Source organism: Camarhynchus parvulus, chromosome 1 (assembly GCF_901933205.1).
Source record: "Camarhynchus parvulus chromosome 1, STF_HiC, whole genome shotgun sequence".
NCBI lineage: Eukaryota > Metazoa > Chordata > Aves > Passeriformes > Thraupidae > Camarhynchus > Camarhynchus parvulus.
In genome coordinates this window covers 724,371-747,011 of record NC_044571.1, presented here as the reverse complement: position 1 = coordinate 747,011, position 22,641 = coordinate 724,371, and the positions used below count along the sequence as shown (strand labels likewise).

Below are 22,641 nucleotides of genomic sequence, written 5' to 3'. Positions count from 1 at the left end.
TGTAATAATTTCAAGTTTCAATAAATTCTAGGAGTGACTCACACCCAGTTTTAAGGATGCTGTTGTCTCAGTTTAAAATGTATTTACCTCTTACATTTTATGGCTGTTTCCATTAATGAATTATTGAATCCAGTTTCATCTCAGCAGAGTGAAACAGAAAGTGAGGCTGAGGATGTTTAATGTCCCTGGAGTGTCCCTGCAGATCCATTTGCTGGGGTGAGTCCTTCTCATGAGTTCTCTGTGCTTTTTACAGCATTTGCCTCTCCCCTGGCTCCCAAGGCTTTTACAACATCCATGTTTTCCCCACATCCAAGCTGCTGCCCCAGTGCTGCCAGGAGCTGAGTGGAAATGCTGTGCTGGGGCTGGGAGCTGTTTGTCACCTGCTCTGGGTGGGAATTGCTGCAGGGCAGGAGCTGGGGCCAGCCTGGAGCTGCCCTCGTGCCCTGGCTGCAGTGACCCCATCCCAGGGGTGCTCACTGCTTGGAATTCCAGAATAAAAGTGAACCCAGGTGCTCAAATAGTCAATTTTGCACAGCAACTCACCCTTGCACAGGGCTTGCACCAGCCAGGAAAGCCAGGCTTTGGTCCAGGCCTGTCAGGTTTCTTGCCCAGGAGCTTGGGAATGTTTGTTGGGTTCTTTAGGAAGTCAGGAAGGAGCTTGGGCTGGAACTGATCCCTGAACTCCTCCCAGGGCCAGGAGCTTGTGCCTGGACTTGGAACTTGAACTGCAAGCCAGGCTGGGAGAGCTGGGGGTGCTCACCTGGAGAGGAGAAGCTGCAGGGAGAGCTCAGAGCCCCTGGCAGGGCCTGAAGGGGATCCAGGAGAGCTGCAGAGGGACTGGGGACAAGGCCTGCAGGGACAGGACCCAGGGAGGGCTTAGTGACAACAACCCTGGAGTCACTCCCAGCAAATTCTTTTTAATTGTTTGTGTAGAAACATTTACCACCACCCTCCCTGCCACAAGCCCAGTGCAGGGTTTATTCAGGAATACCCACAGATATTCCCAAAGGGGTTTAACCCCATTTCTGTCCCCTGGCTGAGTTTGGTGGCTCCTTTTTGTGAGCTTTGTTCCCAGCCCAGCCTCAGAGTGTGGGTGCTTAAAGCAGAGCTGGTGCTGACCTGGCCATTCCTGCATGAGTCAGGCTTTCCTGGAGCTCCCTTGGCAGCAGCCTGTGGAATCCCAAGGGACTGGAGCTGTTCTGCAAGGACAGACCTGATGAAGTTTGTGTAATCCCAAGGGATTGGATCTGTTCTGCAAGGGAACACCTGATGAAGTTTGTGTAATCCCAAGGGATTGGATCTGTTCTGCAAGGGAACACCTGATGAAGCTTCTGGCAGCTGCTGGCCTGGCCTGTTCCTGAAAGGCTGGGACAGTGGCACCTCAGCTCTGCCAGGGCCCTCCAACCAGGCACTTACACAAACCCCACATTTTTATTGTTTTTTTTTTAACAATTCATATGAAACCCAGGGAAAAAAAATCAAATAACCCAATTTTTTAGTACAGAAGAGGTTCACTTGTTCTTTGTGCTTTATTGGACACTCCAGACCCCACAGGGGCTGATGGGGGGTTTAACTTGGGCTCTTCTGCTTTAAGGCACTAAAACTCTCAGTCAACTTCTCTTCTGCTGGTGCTCAGCAAGAGGTTTTAGTGTCTGACAGGGACTGAAACACGTTGGAAAAACTCAGAGTAAAATTCCTCTCAGGTCCTTTGATGTGTGCAGGGCCCTGCCTGGCTGCAGCAGCAGATTGCAGCTTCAGCAGGGTGGGAGGAGGCAGATAAGAGCAGATCTCTCTGGGAGGGGCTCTTGGCACAGCTTCACCCCAGGAAAGTACCCACAAACTCCTTTTTAGTTTGTCCTGTACTTAAAATGAATCAGGAAAGCAGACTGGGGTGGGTCTGATGGGAGTGTTACTGCCAACAGAAACCAAGCAGTGTAAATGGAATTCACACCCTGAAAAATCCCAGGTCACCCCACATCAATAAAGTGCAGTTATTCTTCCAAACTGGGGTGGGAATTCACCCCTTTCATCCACCTGGCTCCAGGCAACTTAGTGTTCCTTCCCTTCCACCTTCCCTCTTCCCAGTGCTTCCGGCACAGTGAGGAGCTGGGGGAGCTGGGCAGAGGCCCCTGGAGCATCAGGGTCTGGGTTCAGGGTGGTCCTGTGATCCCAGGGAGGTCCTGTGATCCCAAGGGATTGTCCTGTGATCCCAGAGATTGTCCTGTAATCCCAGGGAATTGTTCTGTGATCCCAGAGATTGTCCTGTAATCCCAGGGATGGTCCTGTGATCCCAGGGATACATGTTCAGGATTGTCCTATGATCCCAGGCTCTGTGGTCAGGACTGTCCTGTGATCCCAGGGGTTCATGTCCAGGATTGTCCTATGATCCCAGGCTCTGTGTTGAGGATTCTCCTGTGATCCCAGGCTCTGTTCCTCTGTGTTCAGGACTGTCCTGGCAGCAGCCTCTGGACAGCCCTGGGCAGGTGGCACTCACTGGGGTGGCCCTGCAGTGGCTGCCCTGTCCCTGGAGGTGTTGGGTGAAGGATCCTCACCCTCCTGGCCAGGTCCCTCTCCCAGCACAAGGGCCTGGGGCTCCTCCTCAGCAGGACTGCACAGCTCCTCCAGGCCAGCCGAGCCAGGGTCCCTCAGGAACTGGGAAAAACCACACAACACCAGGTTAGCTCCTGTTAGAAACCCCAGAGCCAGCAAACTGCTCCAGCCCAGAATCCACAGCAGGAGCTGCTACCTGCATATCCCATCCTGGGCTTCCTTAAAAAACAAGGAGAATGTTAAAAAACCCTTATTTCTGTGGGGAGAAGAAATAAATTATCCCTCCAATATCCCTTCAGGTGAGTTAAAAGCAGCTGCAGCTCCTCATTGGGTGTTTGGGGGTTTTTTTAAATAAATTTTGGCCAATCTTTCCACGTCAGCTGAAATCCCTCTGAGTCAGGAGCAAACCCCTTGCAGCTGGGGGGTGCTCAGCTGCAGGAATGCAGCACCTGCAGCAAGGGGCAGCCCAGCCCTGCCCTGCTCAGAGCCAGCCCAGGGCAGCTGCAGCTCCTCCTGGCACCCAGTGCCCTCCAAAACCAACCCAGCAGCTCTGCCAGGGAATACATCAAATACAGGCTGGTAACAAAGCAAGCAGCTCCAGAGAAGTGGGACAAATCAAATCAGGTTTCAATCCAGGCTCCACTTTCTCTGCAGCCACCACAAGGCCAGTGAGCCCCTTTCCCCTCTGTCCTGCCCCATGCCAGGCTGATCCCATTTATTATTTCACATTTTAAACACTCTGGCAGTTCCCCTCTTTTCCCTCTGTCCTGCCCTATTCCAGGCTGATCCTTTTTAATAATTCACATTTTAAACACTCTGCCATTTCCTTTCTTTTCTTCTCAGTGTCCTGCCCCCTCTCAGGCTGATCCCTTTTATTATTTCACATTTTAAACACTTTGCCAGTTCCCTTCATTTCCTCTCTGTCCTGCCCCATGCCAGACTAATCCCTTTTAATATTTCACATTTTAAACATCCTGCAAGTTCCCTTCCTCTCCCCTCTGTCCTGCCCTATTCCAGGCTGGTCCCATTTATTAATTCACATTTTAAACATCCAGTTCCCTTATATTCCTTCTTCTCCGCTCTGTCCTGCCCCATCCCAGGCTGATCCCTTTTATTCATTCCCATTTTAAGCCCTCTGCCAGGCCCTGCTGTGCAGGGGATCCACTACTGCTGCTCATTCATCTGGGAAATTCAGATTCAGAAATTCAGAACGCAGGAGGAGCCTCAGTCCTGGCAGGTGCTTTGCATGACAGGCTGCACTGTTTAATACCCTGCACAATTCTTTTTATTATTATTTTAATTCCCAGCACAACTTTTTTTATTATTAAGACCCTGTACAGTTATTTTTAAAATTATTTTAAAACCCAGAACAATTATTTTTAAACTATTTTAATATCCTATCCAAGGACTTTCTTACTTACTTTTCCTTCTTATTTTATTATCCTCTAAAAATATTATTATTATTATTAATAATAAGAATAATAATAACACCCCATACAATGATTATTTTTTTATTATTAATATCCAGTACAAAGATTTTTTTACTATATTAATACTCTGTACAAAGATTTTTTTTACTATTTTCATACCCTGTAGAAGGAGTTTTAAAATTATTATTTTAATACCCTGTACAAGGATATTTTACTATTTTAACATACTTACAAGGATTTTTTTCTGTTCTAATACCCTGCACAATTAATTTTTAATTATTTTAATACCCTACACAATCTTTTTACTGTTTTAATACCCTGCACAAGGGTATTTTACTATTTTAATATAATTACAGGGATTTTTTACTCTTAATGTCCTGCCCAATTATTTATTAATGATTTTAATACCTTCTACAAAGAGTTTTAAATTATTTTAATACCCTACACAATTTTTTACTGCTTTAATATCCTGTACAAGGCTATTTTTTTTTTGGTATTTTAATACTCCGTATGAGGAATTTTTTTTACTATTTTAATACCCTGTACAAGGGTATTTTACTATTTTAGTATAATTACAGGATTTTTTATTCTTAATACCCTGCACAACTATTTATTAATTATTTTAATATCTTCTACAAGGAGTTTTGAATTATTTTAATATCCTACATATTTTTTTTACTGTTTTACTACTCTGTACAAGGATTTTTTTTCTATTTTAATACTCTGTACAAGGATTTTTTTTCATTGTTTTAATACTCTGCACAACAATTTTTTTATATTTTAATATAATTACAGAGATTTTTTTACAGTATTTTAATCATTGTACAAGCATTTTTTTCATTATTTTAATACCCTGCACAAGGATTTTTTTACTATTTTAATATAATTACTGGGAACTTTTTTTACACTATTTTAATCATTGTACAAGGATTTTTTTTCATCCTTTTCATACCCTGCACAAGGAAATTTTACTATTTGAATATAATTACAGGGAGTTTTTTTACTATTTGAATCATTGTACAAGGATTTCTTTCATTATTTCCATACAAAAGGATTTTTTTACTACTTTAATATAATTACAGGGATTTTTTACACTATTTTAATCATTGCACAAGGATTTTTTTTTCATTATTTTAATACCCTGCACAAGGATTTTTTTACTATTTTAATATAATTACAGGGATTTTTTTTTTACTATTTTAATCATTGTACAAGGACTTTTCTCATTACTGTAACAGCCTGCACAACAATATTTTTGCTACTTTAACACACTGTGCACATGGATTTTTTTGCCATTTTAACACACTGCACACGGATCTTTTTGCCATTTTAACACACTGCACATGGATTTTTTGCTATTTCAACACACTGCACATGGATTTTTTTGCCATTTTAACACACTGCACATGGATTTTTTTGCTATTTTAACACACTGCACATGGATTTTTTTGCCATTTTAACACACTGCACACGGATTTTTTTGCCATTTTAACACACTGCACACGGATCTTTTTGCCATTTTAACACACTGCACATGGATTTTTTGCTATTTCAACACACTGCACATGGATTTTTTTGCTATTTTAACACACTGCACACGGATTTTTTCCCCTAAATGAGATGCACTTCCCTGGACAAGTGACCCCTATGAAATGCCAGCTGAGGCAGCACAAGGACAGAAAATAATTCACTCTGGGTTCCTTCAGCCCATGGCTACAAAAAGCTGGGAATTCTCTTCCAGAACCACAGGAGCTCTGACAGACACAAAATATTCACCTCCACGAGCTGCACACAAATAAAACCTTTAAAAAAAGCCCAGGATTTTATGCTGAATAAGAACTTTTACATCAAAGCTCTGCTTGAGGGCTGCTCCTTGTGCAAGGGGAAAAGAGGAAGAAGAGCAGCACTGAAAGCACGTGGTTTAACCCAGAAATGTCTGAGCGACCAGGGGGAGCTTCTCCTCTGAGCCCTGCTAAAAACAAAAAGAGGAATTGCCCAGGAACAGCCCCTTGAGATCACCCTGAGGCATCAAAATTATCACAAAAATAAAAATCTTTCAAATACCCTGGGTTGGTTTGTGCAGAGCTGCTGCAGGCCTTGTGTCACAAAACCTCTGAGCCCCAGCCTGGGGCCAGGGCCTGACAGTGACAGCGAAAGAGGGACAAAGAAACGAAAATAGTGGCAAAAATAGTGACAAAGAAATAAAAATAGTGGCAAAAATAGTGACAAAGAAATTAAAATAGAGGCAAAAAATGGTGACAAGAAATAAAAACAGTGGCAAAGAAATGGTGACAAAGAAATAAAAATAGTGGGAAAAAATGGTGACAAAGAAATAAAAATAGTGGCAAAAATGGTGACAAAGAAATAAAAATAGTGGGAAAAAATGGTGACAAAGAAAGAGGAGCAGGAACCAGGAGCAGCCAGGCTGGGTTTGCCAGGAAAGCAATAGACTGATAGAAAGAGTGACAAAGAAATGAAAATAGTGGCAAAAAATGGTGACAAAGAAATGAAAACAGTGGCAAAGAAATGGTGACAAAGAAATAAAAATAGTGGGAAAAATGGTGACAAAGAGATAAAAAAAGTGGCAAAAAATAGTGACAAAGAAATAAAAATAGTGGTAAAAAATGGTGACAAAGAGATAAAAAAAGTGGCAAAAAATAGTGACAAAGAAATAAAAATAGTGGGAAAACATAGTGACAAAGAAAGAGGAGCAGGAACCAGGAGCAGCCAGGCTGGGTTTGCCAGGAAAGCAATAAACTGATAGAAAGAGTGACAAAGAAATGAAAATAGTGGCAAAAAATGGTGACAAAGAAAGAGGAGCAGGAGCAGCCAGGCTGGGTTTGCCAGGAAAGCCCAGCCAGGCACAGGAAGGAGCCTTGAGCTCAGCAAAACAGGAAAGGAGTGGGAGATCACAAAGAGCACATTTTGAGCCATCACTTGCTCATCTCTATTTCTGTTCACTGCTTTGGGGGATGCTCCCCCAGTTTCTCTGCTACAGGAGAAACCCCACAGGGCCCCACGTACCTCCTTGAAGTGGGATGGGATTTCCAGAGGGGGCTGAGCCCAGTATTTGATTTTTTCGCGGTTTTTCCACAGGATCAGCAAAGCAGCTGCCACCAGATTGGCAACCACCAAGGCCAGGACAAACAGGGGGATGATGTACCCAGCTCGGGTTGCCTCTGGAAAAGAAGGAAAAAAAATCCAAATACACATGGCAGGTTCACATTTATGGAATCATGGAATGGTTGGGGTTGGGAGGGACCCTAAACCCCACCCCTGCCATGGCAGGGACACCTCCCACTGTCCCCAGTGTCCAGCCTGGCCTTGGGCACTGCCAGGGATGCAGGGGCAGCCCCAGCTGCTCTGGGCACCCTGTGCCAGGGCCTGCCCACCCTGCCAGGGAACAATTCCTCATTGCCAAGATCCCATCCAGCCCTGCCCTCTGGCACTGGCAGCCATTCCCTGGGTGCTGTCCCTGCAGGCCTTGTCCCCAGTCCCTCTGCAGCTCTCCTGGAGCCCTTCAGGCCCTGCCAGGGGCTCTGAGCTCTCCCTGCAGCTTCTCCTCTCCAGGTGAGCACCCCCAGCTCTCCCAGCCTGGCTCCAGCCCTGGGATCAACTCCTTTATCCCATTTTGCAGCAGATTAGGAAGGAAAAGGAGAAGGTACCACACTCCCTCCATCCCTGGCTGAAAATTCCTGGTTCTTTTGCCACTGATGCCAGGAGTGAAGTCCCCTGGTGCTCCCAGCACTGCTGACACACTGGGGGTGACAGGGACAGCCCAGGCGATGCAGGACTCGTGTTCCACCCCCTCCCACCCCACACACCCCCCATTCCCAGCCCCTACCACTGAGGGCAGTTCTGTGACACTCTGGGGCACTTGGCTGCCCTTCCAACAGGTGACCTGAGTAAATCCTCAGCTGCACTTGAACCCTGAAGCAATAAAGTGTTGACTCCTTGAGATTTCCAATTTGGAATAGTGTCTTGCTTTCACTTAGCTTCTGCTGGAAAGGCACACACACAAAAAAGGTGTTACTGTAAAAACCAGACCAGTTTTCAACACAAATATCCCTCCCCCATTTAAATTTCTCATTCAAGAAGCCCAATTTTTATTTGTCCTCGCTCAGCTTTCCCAAACAGCAGAAGCAGTGGAATATTTCAGTTCTTCTGGGAGTTTTGATGCAGCTTCTGCAGCAGCTCAGGCAGGCAGCAAAACACAGAGGAATGGAGGGGAAAAGGAAACCACAGTACTCCTTTCCTGGCTGTCAGCTGAAGGTGTTCTGTGTGTGAGAAAAACACACAGCGCTGCAAGGCAGGAAGGAAGTGGAGATGATTTAACAGGGACCTTGAGGCAGAAGGGGGTTGTAAATAAGTTGTTTTTGCTTCCGTTTTTCAGATGTTTGAGTTCAGATTGGTGTCATTTGGAAGCTTCCTCTTTTTCAATTTTTTTTTTAGGCTTAACACCTCCCCTGCACCTCTGGCCTGTCCAAACACAATTCCCAGGCAGCAGCAGGAGCAGCACACAATGATCCCAAACCTGTGAGGCTCAGGATGAACAGGGATGATCCCAGCTCACCCCAGCTTACCCCAGCCTGTTCCTGCCATCCCCTCCCCTCCCTCCCTGGGCTCAGGCACACCAGGCCCCAGCAGCTGCTGCTGCAGCTCCCAGCACAGCAGAGCAGGAGGGACTTCCCAGAGTTTCCCAAAGTGCTGAGGAAACTGTGGAGTGCAAGGTGACCTCTGGCAGCAGCTCTGTCCCCGGATGTGCAGAGGGGTTTCATCTCTTTCCAAGCACAGGGAGAAAGTTCCCAAGTTTGGAAGTGCAGCAATCCCTGTGCCAAGGCCAGACCCCTTTACCCACAGCCCCATGGTGACCCTGGCTGAGGGTCACACAGAATCCACTGGATTTCTGTCCTGCCAAGGGACACTGACCCCAGCCCCCAGCCCCCAAGAACAGACTGGAGAGGATTCTGACCTTTTCTGTGGCACTGGTGCTGTTCTCCCAGTAGGACACGAGGTACTGGAGGATGTCCCCAGGCTCAGGGGCGAAGGGGGGGCTGACACTGATGAGCAGAGAGCCAGGGCTGGCACTGACACTGTTCACCCTGGGGGGGCCCAGAGTGGCTGAAAACAAACAGAGAGAGCAGGGAAACCCAGGGCTGCACAGCTGCCTCCAGCCCCACAGAACCCCCAAATCCCCTGGGGCTGGCACAGCCCTGCCAGCCCATGGAGTGCCAGCTGTGCCCCATGGGCACCTTGTCCCCAGCCCAGAGCACTCAGTGCCACCTCCAGGGCACACCTGCAGGGATGGGCACTGCAAAGCTCCCTGGGCAGCCCCTGCCAAGGCCTGAGCTCCCTTTCCATGGGCAAATTGCTGCTGCTGTCCCAGCTGAGCCTGCCCTGGCCCAGCCTGAGGCCGTTCCCTCTGCTCCTGTCCCTGTGCCCTGGGAGCAGAGCCCGACCCCCCCGGCTGTGCCCTCCTGGCAGGGACTTGTGCAGAGCCACAAGGGCCCCTGAGCCTCCTTTGCTCCAGCCCAGCCCCTTCCCAGCTCCTCCTCCGCTCTCTCATTTGCTCCAGCCCCTTCCCAGCTCCTCAGGGATTCTCCAGCCCCTTCCCAGCTCCCTCAGGGATTCTCCAGCCCCTTCCCAGCTCCGTTCCCTGCCCTGGACACTCTCAGCAAACACCCCAAATATCAACAGCTTTTGTTCAGGAAGGGCAAGCATCTCCCCACCCACTTTATGCATTTACAATATTTGCTTAACTTTCCCTGGAAATTCAGTAAATATTAACCAATAGTTGATGCTCCGTGTGTCTCAGTTTATCTGCAGTTACTGGCCAAAAATCATTATCTTTTCCTCTGATCAGCCTGCCACACCTCCCATGCTCCCCAGAGCCCCACTGTTTGGGCCCTAGGTGGGAAGAGGAATAATGAGTGTTCCTCTCCTTGCTTTGATGTCTCCACGTGTCCATTAGGATAAGCATGGTGACCTCCTTTTGTGAAGTGCCCCAAGGTGTAAATCATGAAAATATCAATAGAGTGCTGTCAGAAATAACAGCAAAAATCCCTCCTTGCATGCACCAGCTCCTCACTGTGCCTCAAACCCCGTGACTCTGAGCCAGGCACTGAAGGAGGAGCCATGGATGTGGTTTCTGGGAACTGATCTCCAGGGCAGTGACACAGGAATGACCCCAGAACGTTCCTCCTCTCCCCCCAGCCTCTGCTTTGTCCCACACTCCCATCAGCTCAGGGCTGTCCCAGCCTCCTGAGCATCCCAGTCCTGCCCCACGGAATACCTGGGGATATTCAGAGTTCAGTGCAGGATTCAGGCATTTCCTCACTCTGCTGCCACAGGAAACCCAGATTCAGAACCAGGGCAAGTATCAGACTCTGGAGCCTGGACTGTGGCTGCCCCTCAGCAGCTCTGGGAGATCAGGGAGAGCCCATAAATCCCTTCCCTGCTTAGCTCCCATTTCAAAGGTACTTTTTAACCTGAACATTGACTTTTTTTCCTAATCCTAAAACCAAACACAGCAGGGCAAAGAGCAGATCTCAGAAAAGCAGCACCAAACCTGTTCACACAGAGGGGTTGTGGCTGCCCCTGGATCCCTGGCAGTGCCCAAGGCCAGGCTGGACAGGCTGGACACTGGGGACAGTGGGAGGTGTCCCTGCCATGGCAGGGGTGGCCCTGGGTGGGCTCTGAGGTCCCTCCAGCCCAAACCAGTCTGGGATTTAAAGTGTGGCCTTGACACTTCTTCACTGTAGTGCAAACAATTTACACTTATCTGAACCATTTATACTTATCTGAACCATTTCTATTTATCTGAACCATTTATACTTATCAGGACAAATTATATTTATCAGGACACTTTTGACAATTTATATTTATCAGCACATGTTTTGTTTATCAGAAAAGGGATCTGTCCAGCAGAAAGAGGTGGTTTAGCCTCCGAGAGTTTGTGGTGTGTGTGTGGGCAGAGCTGAGTGGGGAAATGAGAAGGTGGAAAATCCTCCAGCAAAAGAACACCGGGGCTCTTTGAAGGCCCAACCACCCCAGGAGGCTCAGGGGCTCCTCTGGTGACACCTGAGGGAGCAGAGCAGAACCAAACCCTGGGGAGGCCTTGGACAATAACATCTCAACCCCCTTGATACCTTGGGCTTGAAGTTTCTCTGTTCTGCTCAGTGTGCAGCTTCTAGCTGTATATTAAGTTATATTAGATTATATTAAGCTTTGTATTATCCTTTTTACTAGGATCTTTTCACAGGGTGGTGAAGACAAAACCACCCTATTCTAGCTGGAGACTCAAGGACAATCTCTTCAACCTTCAGGCCCAAAGCACAAACAATGTGAAAAGAGGAGGGTGGGCAAGCGAGCAAGGAGGATGAAACCTCATCATTCGAAGTCATTAATTGGACAGTGAACTCCTGTATGCAAATGGACTAAAACTTATACAAATGTGACACCTCATGACCAAGCTCTTTTGCTTCCATCTTGGTGCCACCTGGGCAGGACTGTGGCTGGGACAGTGGGAGGTGTCCCTGCCACGGCAGGGGTGGCACTGGGTGGGATTTAGGGTCCCTCCAGCCCAGTCTGGGATGCCATGACTGCACACTGTTTATTTTGCATTTAGAAATGAGTCATTCCCCCTGCCAGCCCCAAAACCACTCAAAAGGCCCTTCAATCAATATCCCCTTTATTCCTCTGAACTCATCTGGCCTCTGTCCCAGGGCCCCCTGTCCCAGCAGAGCCCAGAGAGGCAGCCTGTCACAGACATATCTCATGAAAAATCCTTTTGCTAAGATCTTTTCTCCTGAGAAGCCGAGAGGCCTCAGAAACGAAATGTAACCAATGGTTATCTGCTGCTGTGGGAGGCAACAGGTGCATCTGTGATTGGTCTCATGTGGTTGTTTTTAATTAATGGCCAATCACAGTCTGGCTGTCTCAGACTCTCTGGTCAGCCACAAGATTTTATTATCATTCCTTTCTATTCCTTTCAAGCCTTCTGATGAATCTTTTCTCTTTCTTTAGTGTAGTGTTAGTATATCATTTTCTTTCAATATAATATCTATCATAAAATAATAAATCAGCCTTCTGAAACATGGAGTCAAGACTCTCATCTCTTCCCTCATCCTGGGACCCACAAACACCACCACAGCAGCTTAGCTGTCCCCAGAGCCCCTGGAGCAGGCTGTCCCCAGCACTCACTGTTGGTTTGTGTCCCAGCTGTCCCCAGAGCCCCGGAGCAGGCTGTCCCCAGCACTCACTGTTGGTTTGTGTCCCAGCTGTCCCCAGAGCCCCGGAGCAGGCTGCCCCCAGCACTCACTGTTTCTCTCTGCCACGAAGGCAGGGCAGTGTGCCCAGGCCGATGCCAGCGTGCCCAGCTCGCCGCGCACCCGCAGCAGGATCGTCCAGCGCCGCCGCCGCTGCAGCTCGGGGGGGAACCAGCACTGGGGCTGGGGGGTCCTTGTACAGCCCATCTCATCCCAGGCACTCCAGGACCCTCTGCAGAGCACAGCAAACACCATCCCTTAGGCTGAGGGCGAGATGGGAGCACAGGGGTGTGTGTTCTACCCATCACCAGCGTGGGGTCTGTCACTGGGGAAGGGGTTTTACAGCACTTCTGTGGGCCAGAGAGCTTGGTAAGAGGATCCATGTTTACCCCTGAAAAACTTCTCACAGAATTAACAGAATCCCAGAATGACCAGGTTGAAAGAGACCTTCAAGACCATCGAGTGAGTGCCATCCCTGGCTGCTCCTGGCACTGGGGTTACAGGGGCACTGAGCCCAGGGTGACATTCCCAGCACAGTTCCAGTGGTCAGTGCCATCCCTGGAGCCAGCCCTGGCTGCTGCTGGCCCAGGTTTGTCTCATTGCTGGGAGGTTCTTTGTAAATCAGGTTATTTATCACACAGAGCTTGCTGCTAATGCTGAACCACCAGCAGGGTTCTTGCAGGAGATTTGTGGACACATTTAGAAGTGGAATTTAGGTTTATTCACAGAATCCCAGAATGACCAGGCTGGGAGAGACCTTCAAGCCCATCGAGTCCAGCCCAGCCCCAGCAGCTCAACTGAGCCCTGGCCCCCAGTGCCACATCCAGGCTTTGTTAAACACACCCAGGCATGGGGACTGCACCACCTCCCCGGGCAGCCATTCCAGAACTTTCTCACCCTTGCTGCAAAAACCTTTTCCCTGCTGTCCAGCCTGTATTTCCCTTGGTGCAGCTGGAGGCTGTGTGCTCTGGCTGTGTCAGTGCTGCTGGAGAAAGAGCCCAGCCCCAGGTGAGCACAGGCACCTTTCAGGAGCTGTGCAGAGTGATGGGGGCAGCCCTGAGTCTCCTTTTCTCCAGGCTGAGCAGCCCCAGCTCCCTCAGGGGTTCCTCACAGGGTTTGTGTTCCCCCCTCTCCAGCCTCATTGTCCCCTCTGGATGGGCTCAGTGTCCCAAGGTCCTTCCCAAACTGAGGGGCCAGAGCTGGGCACAGCACTCTACCAAGGTCACTGACACAGAAACCAAGAAAGGATAAACAAGAGAAATCTGCACCTGCCCATTCCAATGAGCGCTTTGTTTGTCTCTCCTGACCAACGAGTAAAGTGTAAACTTCTGAGCTTTGTAAGAATGTATAAAAAGCATGCATGCTAGAATAGAAACAGTTTGAAGCCTTCTGAAAATGGAGTGTGTTGCTTTGTATTGTCTCCATCTCAACTACAACATATCATTGTCTGTTGAAACCAGGTGGGGCAGTGTTTTTTATCTTGCCCATGATTTTTATAAATGGCAGGAAAAGATTTTAAGGTGATTTTCCTGCCCTTGAAAAAGGGATATTTTGATTGGGCATGGCAAAAATCAGAGGATTTGCAAATTGCATTATTGAACTTCTCATGTGTTTGTTTTATTCACTTTCCAGGCTGTAGCAAGCAAAACTGAGCCTCAGAGGAAAGCCCATGTTCAGTGCAGTGCCTTAAATGCTGTAACAGCATTTACTGATGGCTCTGGGAAAACACACAAATCAGAACTAACATGGCATGACCAAACAACTAAAACATGGGAATCAGATATTGAAATAGTCAAAGGTTCTCCTCAAATTGTTGAATTAGCAGCAGAAGTTAGAGACATCCCTGATAATTCCAGGGGGATATCCTCTGATAATGGGCCACCTGTTAAAATCAGGTGGGGCAGTTTTCTTTCTCTCTGCCACAGCCAATCCTCCCTCCAGGAGATCTCTGCTGTCCATGGCCACTGAGCGTCCCTGCAGGGCTGATCCAATTCCAGCATCCCATGGGGAGATGCTGCGCCCAGGGGAGGAGCCAAGCATTCCTACCTGGATCCAATCTGAGCCTGGCACAGCACAGCAGCCTTTGCCCACTGCATTGCCAGAGAAGCAGCTTTCTGCTGCCCTGCATTGCCAGAGGGAGCCCAGGCCCATCTGCAGCAGCCCTGGAGCTGCAGAGGAAAACTCCCCCTTGTGCAGGATCCCTGCTCCAGCAGCAGCACAGCTGGCACTGCAGGAGGGCTGAGCCCCCATGGGATGGGGCTGTGCCACCCCCTGACACACAGGGGGGCCAGTGGCTTGTTTTCGTTTTTGTATTCTTGCATTTTTATTTTTAGTTTTTCCTAATAAAGAACTGTTATTCCTACCCCCATATCTTTGCCTGAGAGCCCCTTAATTTCAAAATTATAATAATTTGGAGGAAGGGGGTTTACATTTCCCATTTCAGGGGAGGCTCCTTCCCTCCTTAACAGACACCTGGCTTTTCAAACCAAGACAACAAAAAACCAAGAGCAAAATTATAATAATTTGGAGGAAGGGGGTTTATATTTCCCATTTCAAGAGAAGCTCCTGCCTTCCTTACAGACACCTGGCTTTCAAACCAACAGAACAATAAACCAAGAGCAGGCAGTGCAGCCACCTGGAACACCACACCCCCTCCCAGCCAGTTCTGGTGAGACAAGAATGTGTTACACAGCTCTGGCTTCACGAGGGTTAAGCTAACCCCAGGGCCCACCCAGCCCCTTGATCTGGGGAAATTTAAATTGGCCAGAGAGAACCAGGAAAGGCTAAAATTCTGTGCAGCATTTCTGGGTGTCCTCAGGGCTGCAATCTCTCCTCAGCTCAGAGGACTCATCAAGGGCCAAGGGCCTGTCACTCACCAGGAGCTGCTCCTGGAGATACATAAAAACATCTGTGATAAAAAACGCTTTCCATTCTGTGCTTATTCATTTTCAGGGTTTCTGGGCTTTTTAAAACCAGCTGTTATCCTGGGTTAGAAAAAAATGAGTTGGTTTTATTTACTGTTTACTCACGTTCTGTACTGGGCTGTGTATAACACTGTGCCATTCTCCACTGGAACAGGAGACCACCTCAGCAAACTCTGGAAGTTGTAGGAATAAACCTCCACATTTTTGGGGGCTGGTAAATAGGGAGGAGTTTCTAAAGGAAAAAGAGAAAAAAAAAAAAAAAATATTGAGACATTCAAGTAACCTAATTTTGGTCTCCAAATTCCACCATGATATATTAAATTTTCACTGCTTTGCAGGTAAAACCATTTCCCCTCCTTCTCCTTCTGTTTCCAGGGGCTCTGAAAGTTCAGGTGGGCAGGCCCTGGCACAGGGTGCCCAGAGCAGCTGGGGCTGCCCCTGCATCCCTGGCAGTGCCCAAGGCCAGGCTGGACACTGGGGACAGTGGGAGGTGTCCCTGCCATGGCAGGGGTGGCACTGGGTGGGGTTTAAGGTCCCTTCAAACCCGAACCAGTGTGGAATTCTGTGTATCCATGAATTCCAACTCCCTGGTTTTTATTCATTCCACAAAGAACATAAAGCTGAAAGTACCAAGCCTGACACAAAAACACAAACCCCACCCAGTCCCCCATGAAGCCTTAAATGAGGGTCCCAGAATCCCAGAATCACCAGGGCTGGAGGAGCCCTTTGGGATCACCCAGTGCCACCCCAGCCCCACCAGCATCACCCCAAACCCTGTCCCCAAGGCCACATCCAGAGTGCTCTGGGACAATTCCAGGGACTCCAAACCTCCCTGGGCAGCTCAGCCCAAGGCCTGACCACTCTGCCAGGGAAAAATTGTTTCTGATTTCCTATCTGCCCCTCCCCTGATGCAATTTGAGGCCATTTCCTCTCCTTTCCCTTGGGACAGGCAGCAGAGCGTGACCCCCTGGCTGTCCCCTCCTGGCAGGGACTTGTGCAGAGCAATGAGGTCCCCCCTGAGCCTCCTTTGCTCCAGGCTCAGCCCCTTTCTGCTCCTCACAGAACATTCTTTTTTTTTTTTTTTTTCTGGAAGGTTTTCCAGCCCTTCCAAGGTTTTCTGCCCCTCCTCTGCCCACTGGTGACCACAGCAGTGATCACCCTGTGCCAGGGCCTGCCCACCCTGCCAGGGAACAATTCCTCATTGCCAAGATCCCATCCAGCCCTGCCCTCTGGCACTGGCAGCCATTCCCTGGGTGCTGTCCCTGCAGGCCTTGTCCCCAGTCCCTCTGCAGCTCTCCTGGAGCCCTTCAGGCCCTGCCAGGGGCTCTGAGCTCTCCCTGCAGCTTCTCCTCTTTTTTTCCCCCATCTGCCTCCTGCTGACCCTGAGGTCATTCCAGTGAAACCTTCCAGGAGCCAGCTGGAAAAAAACCCTTCAGGGAGACGTGGTGGCCCTGAGGAACCTCTGGTTGTGCCAGCTTTGGAGGTGATCTCAGCAGGCAGGAAATGGCAGGAGCTCGGTGGGTGAGGAGGGCCCCAAACCCAGCTGTGAATAATGCCTATTTTATGATTGGCTTTTTGCAAATATTCAAATGAATATTATATGTGTTATGTTAGAAAGTTATGCTGTAATAATTTTCTTAAGTATGTCTTAAATATAGTGTTAGATTATAACAAAATGTTAAAATAGAAACTCTGCTATGTAAGATACTTTTTAAAGAAAGGACTCGCAGTGAGACAGCAGCCACAGGACACCTGAATCTTTCAGAGAAAGAGAATTCATTGCTCCATTATCAGAAGAAATGAACTTCTTCCTGCCTCACTCAGCCCTGAGACGCCGTCAGGATTCAGAGGCAGAAGCTGGCACTGCCCAGACAGAATCCTGTGTTTGAGTGGAATTTATGCATCATGGATGAGCTGTGTCAATATGCAACAGGTTATTGTTTTTAAGGGTTAATCCTCTGTTAACATGGGTCCTTTTTCGGGCTTATTTTGCCCAGAAAAGGTACCCAGACTGTCCATAACTCTTTGTTTCTATTGTCTTATATTGTCCAAATTATTATTACTCTAATTATATTGCTATTTTTATAACCATTTTATTATCCTTAAACTTTTTAAATTTTAGAAACAAGTGACTGGCGTTTTTCACAGCGGGCACTGCAGCAGCCACCATCGGCCTCCAGCTCCTGCTCAGGAGGAGCAAAGCACAGGGAAGAGCTGTGGGACAGGAAAAGGACAGACTGACAGCCCAGGAGGGGAGGAGGAAGCTGCCAAAACATGGCCAAAAAAGGGACAGAGGCAGGCAGGGGCTGCAGGGCAGCCACAGGCAAAGAGAAATGGGAAATGGGGGCGGTGGGGAGGAGGAAGGGCTGAGGAGAAGGGAGGGAGCAGCTGGAGCCTGGGAGGAGCAGCAGAACCAAAACCTCTGCAGGACACGGCCCAGCTCCAGGGGCAGCCCCAGCAGCCCTGGGATCTCTCCTGATCCTGCAGGGAGAAAGGTTTTCCTTCTGCACCCCATGTGCTTTTCTGGGGTGACTCCTCACCCCATGAGAGTCACAGAATCAGGGAATGGTGGGGGTTGGAAGGGACTTCACAGATCACCCAGTGCTCCCACCATCCAGCCCGGCCTGACAAAGAACCCTGACAAAATACCCATAACACAGCAGGTCATTTTTAACTCTGAAGAACAGTCTCCTAAGACACAGTCTGTTAATTTTTACGTCAATGAGAGTAGAAGATCAAGCTTGACTTAAGTCAAATTCTGGCCCAGCTTCCGTGGAAATGTGGATTCCTGTTAAAAAGTTTGTGGTTTTTTGATTTCTACATCGAGTTGCACTAAACCCTAAGTCCAAAGTACCAAATAACGAGTTGAGCTCTAGCTTTCCAAAAAGCTGTGGCTGCCCCATTCCTGGAAATGTCCAAGGCCAGCAGGCTGGAGCAACCTGGGACAGTGGAAGGTAGCCCTGGTAGGGGTGGAACAGTGTGACCTTAAACACAGCCAAGCCAGGCTGTGTTTCTCTCAGAGCTTTAATCAGGCCTGTCAATAATTTCTCACAGGTCAATAATTTCTCAGCCTCCCCTCTCAGCAGTGCTTTCAGAACACACACACTGCCTCAGCCCACACGTGGCTGGCTCAGCCTTGCAGGCCTGTGGGAGATCCCTCACAGCTTCCCAAACCACTCACCTCCCAGGTGTGTGTAAGGCCCTCAAGGAGCCATCTCTAAACTGGTGAGAAATGTTCACGTTCCAGTCCCACGGATCCTTTCTTGCACTCTCGCTGCTGGTCTGGCACGTGGTGAGGTATCTCACACCATCTGTGCCCTCAGACCTCTGTCACACATTGTTCTACAGAATCCCAGGAAGCTCTCAGAACCAAACACCACAGGCAGCAACTCCCACCACACCTTCAGAGTAAATCAAGAGCAGTGAAGGGCAGGGGGAGGTGGGATCTTGGCAATGAGGAATTGTTCCCTGGCAGGGTGGGCAGGCCCTGGCACAGGGTGCCCAGAGCAGCTGGGGCTGCCCCTGCATCCCTGGCAGTGCCCAAGGCCAGGCTGGACACTGGGGACACTGGGAGGTGTCCCTGCCATGGCAGGGTGGGATTTAAGGTCCCTCCAGCCCACTCTGGGATCCCCTGGCTGCACACTGCTTATTTTGCATTCAAAAATGAGTCATTTCCCCTGCCAGCCTCAAAAACATTGCAGAGCTCTTCAGAAACACTGCAGAGATTATCAAAGACACTGCAGAGCTCACCAAGAACAGCCCAGGGCTCATGTGCCCTCTGAGGGCTGCCACGAGGGTGCCACGAGGCTGAGGAGCTGCTTCCTCAGCACCCAGGGAAATCTGAATTTCTGTCAGATCCCTCCCTCACAGGGCAGGGACTGCGACTGCTGAAATCACACGCTCAACTTCCTCCTCATCTCCAGTTGGCATGGCCTAAAATAACAACATGAGCACTTCGAACACAGCACCCACGGGTCCAAGCACCCTCAAAACCCAACTCCCTCAGCCAGGGGAAGACAGAGAGGTCCCTTCCCTCCTGGTAGGGGTTTGCACAGGGCTGGTTCTTTCAGAGCAGCAGCCTAAGGAGGCTCAGATTGTTTCTTCCTGCTGTTCAGACGATTCAAGGTACTTCAAACCACGAGTCAGAACTTTCACAGCAGAGTGTGAAGCCACAATCACAGCCACTGAAAGCAGCCTGGCTTGGGTGACCCCCCCGTGTCGCAGCTCCTGCTGCTCCCCAGGGATTCCCGATCCCTTCCCTGCATCAACCCCCAACAACCATCCTGCTGCCCTGGTGTCGGGATCTCTAGCTGGTCAGAGTGACCCCGAGAAAAGTTCGAAAGTCTCTTTTCCCAGCCCGGCGCTTGAAGAAGGAGTCAGGGCTCTTCATTTCTCGGTCTCAAGGTTGTTTATTTTATCTTATCTATAAAAAATTTTCTCCTGCCCTGCCGAGGTCAGCTCAGCAAGACAGTTCCAGGCACTCTCCCCCCGTCCCCAAGGCTGTGTCGTCTTTTGTACTACAAATCACGTATATCATATTTACTTTTACCTTCCAATACCTATCACCCATGTTAGACAGTGCACCTATATTCTAAACCAATCCCCAAGTGCAAACATCCCAGCAGAAGATGGAGGCCAAGAAGAAGAAGGAGAAAGGCTGGACACATCCAGTTCCCTCCATCTTGCCTCCTGAACCTCCATACCAAAAAACCCAAAATCTTCTTTTCCAGCCCGTGATAATTTCACTATTATTCTACCTAAACTGTTGTGGCTTGCTGATCTTCATATAAGGTTGGTAATTTGCTCCATGGGTCATAATCAACCCATAATCAAACCACAGGTGTCTTGGGCTCCGTGACAGGGTCTCTGAGACCCCTAGCAGGGGTCCTGGTGTCCTGGACAGCCAGAGGTGTGTCCTGGGTCCTGACACCCTGGCAGAACAGGAATCTGGGCTTTGGGGGATTTTGTGCGGACTTTTGCTGTTCCAATGCACCAAAGTGGCTTCTCAGGGATAGTGCAAGACTGGTTTCCATGGCCGGGGGTTGGAATGAGACCAGCTACAAGCTCCTTCCTGATCCAACCTATTTTGGGATTCTGGGATTCCCAGAGCTCCCTGGGAAGTCCCTCGGCTGCTGATGGAATGAAACTGAGCAACGCTGACTGCAGGAGGCCCTGCCCTGGTTTGCCTCAGTGCAGCCAGCAGGTCTGGAACAACCAGAGAGCCCCACAGGGCTCACCAGGGCCAGGCTGGTCAGGCACGCCGTGGCCACCACCGGGACATGGGACATGGGACATGGGACATGCTGAACCCATGGGGAGCCCAAGTGCCAGAGCGAGCACCACATTCTGTGTGTGCACAGCTCGATCCGTCGTGGAGTGGTTTTTGTTGGGAGGAACCTTAAACATTGTCCCATCCCACCCCTGCCATGGCAGGGACACCTCCCAGTGTCCCCAGTGTCCAGCCTGGCCTTGGGCACTGCCAGGGATGCAGGGGCAGCCCCAGCTGCTCTGGGCACCCTGTGCCAGGGCCTGCCCACCCTGCCAGGGAACAATTCCTCATTGCCAAGATCCCATCCAGCCCTGCCCTCTGGCACTGGCAGCCATTCCCTGGGTGCTGTCCCTGCAGGCCTTGTCCCCAGTCCCTCTGCAGCTCTCCTGGATCCCTTCAGGCCCTGCCAGGGGCTCTGAGCTCTCCCTGCAGCTTCTCCTCTCCAGGTGAGCCCCCCCAGCTCTCCCAGCCTGGCCCAGAGCGGCTCCCCTGGGACACACCGGGAGCCGGGGTCACAGAGCTCGAGCCTGCAGAGCCATTTCCACCAAACCTAAACCCAAACTCGCGTCCATCCACACATTTAAACGCCATTTAACGGGAGGTGCCACCTCCCAGACCTCCGCCACGCCACGAGCACCGGACGGTGCCACAGCCCCACACAAGCCCCTGCGGCCCGGCCCGGGCTCCACCACAGCGGGGTTTGGGAGCAGCACCCCGGGCCGGGCAGGACCAATCCCGGCCTGGGCAGAACCGAACCTGGGCCGGGCAGAACCGAACCTGGGCCGGGCAGAACCGAACCTGGGCCGGGCAGAACCGAACCTGGGCCGGGCAGAACCGAACCTGGGCCGGGCAGAACCGAACCTGGGCCGGGCAGAACCGAACCTGGGCCGAGCAGAACCGAACCTGGGCCGGGCAGAACCGAACCTGGGCCGGGCAGAACCGAACCCGGGCCAGGCAGGACCGACGCCGGACCAGGCAGGACCGACCCCCGGGCCGGGCAGAACCGAACCCGGGCTAGGCAGGACCGACGCCGGACCAGGCAGAACCGAACCCGGGCCGGGCAGGACCGAACCCGGGCCGGGCAGGACCAATCCCCGGCACGGCCTGAGCCCGGCCCGGCTCCAGCGGCTGCGGCCGCCCCAGGCCCGGAGACCCGCAGGGGAAGGCACAGGGGACACCGGGACAGGCCCCGCGCGGTGACCGAGACCGCGCCGCGGCACCCAGAGCCCGCGGGCACCGAGCCCCGCAAACACCGAACCCCACAAACACCGAACCTCGCAAACACCGAACTCCACAAACACACAGACACCGAACCCCGATTTCCCTCGGCCCCGCACCCACCTGCGGCCGAGCCCAGCAGCAGGAGCAGCAGGAGCGGGAGGGAGCGGAGCGGAGCCCGGCCCCGCATGGCCCCGCTCGGCCGCGGCTCCCCCCGAGCGCGGCCGGGCCGAGCTGGGCTGCGGCGGCTGCACGCTCCGACCCCGCTCGGCCGCGACCAGCGCCACCGCTCCGCCCCTGTCACCGCCCCTGCCACCGCCGCCGTCACCGCCCCCGGGGGCTGAGCCCGGCCCGGCCCCGCCCGAGCGCCCGGCACGCTCCGGGATCAGCCGGGAGGGCCGGGGAGGGCAGCGCTGTCGCGGGCTCCGGCCCTGTACTGCCCCTTCTCCTGCCCCTGTCCTTGTCTCTGTCCCCTTCTCCTGCCCCTGTCCTTGTCTCTGTCCCCTTCTCCTGTCCCCGTCCCTTCCTGCCCCCTCTTCCCCCCCCAGCCCCTATCCCCATCCTTATCCATTCCCTATCGCTGTTCTTGTCCCTGCCACCGCCTCTGCCCCTTTTCCTGTCCCTGTCCCTGCGGTTGATGTGAGGGCATCTCGCCCCGGGTTTCTCCAACTGCACTGGGCACGGCAGCAGCCCCTGGTGACACTGATACACACCTGCAGCCCCTTGGTGACGCTGCACACCTGCAGCCCAAACTAGCCCAAACCTGCCGCCCCTGGTGACACTAATACACACCTACAGCCGTGGTGACAGTGACCCACACCCCAAGAGCCCCTGGTGACACTGACCCACACCTACAGCCCCTTGGTGACAGTGACTGCACACCTGCAGCCCCTGGTGACAGTGACTGCACAACTACAGCCCCTGATGACAGTGACCCACACCTACAGTCCCTGGTGACACTGCACACCTGCAGCCCCTGGTGA

General features: G+C 51.0%; 1 protein-coding gene across 2 annotated transcripts; it reads right to left on the bottom strand.

Moving 5' to 3' along the window:
- Positions 1-1,427: 1,427 nt before the first annotated feature.
- Positions 1,428-21,924, bottom strand: IFNGR2 (interferon gamma receptor 2). Of its 2 annotated transcripts, none has more exons than XM_030961663.1 (7): positions 21,782-21,924; positions 15,277-15,403; positions 12,301-12,479; positions 8,953-9,101; positions 7,825-7,981; positions 7,005-7,159; positions 1,428-2,652 (listed from the first exon to the last, which is right to left on the bottom strand). In XM_030961663.1, the coding sequence occupies exons 1-7, from the start codon at positions 21,846-21,848 to the stop codon at positions 2,491-2,493; spliced, it is 996 nt and encodes a 331-aa protein (XP_030817523.1). In that variant the 5' UTR covers positions 21,849-21,924; the 3' UTR covers positions 1,428-2,490. The 2 variants fall into 2 exon arrangements, with proteins under 2 accessions (XP_030817523.1, XP_030817533.1); XM_030961673.1 differs by having other exon boundaries at positions 7,825-7,978.
- Positions 21,925-22,641: the final 717 nt, after the last annotated feature.

Excerpts from the sequence above, each read along its gene's own strand:
- IFNGR2 (XM_030961663.1), bottom strand. The coding sequence starts at position 21,848 with ATGCGGGGCCGGGCTCCGCTCCGCTCCCTCCCGCTCCTGCTGCTCCTG. Across the intron at positions 12,480-15,276 it reads TACACAGCCCAGTACAGAAC|AGGGTCCTGGAGTGCCTGGG; the intron begins GTGAGTAAACAG and ends TGTGCTCTGCAG. Across the intron at positions 9,102-12,300 it reads CTTCGTGGCAGAGAGAAACA|CCACTCTGGGCCCCCCCAGG; the intron begins GTGAGTGCTGGG and ends GTTTGTTTTCAG.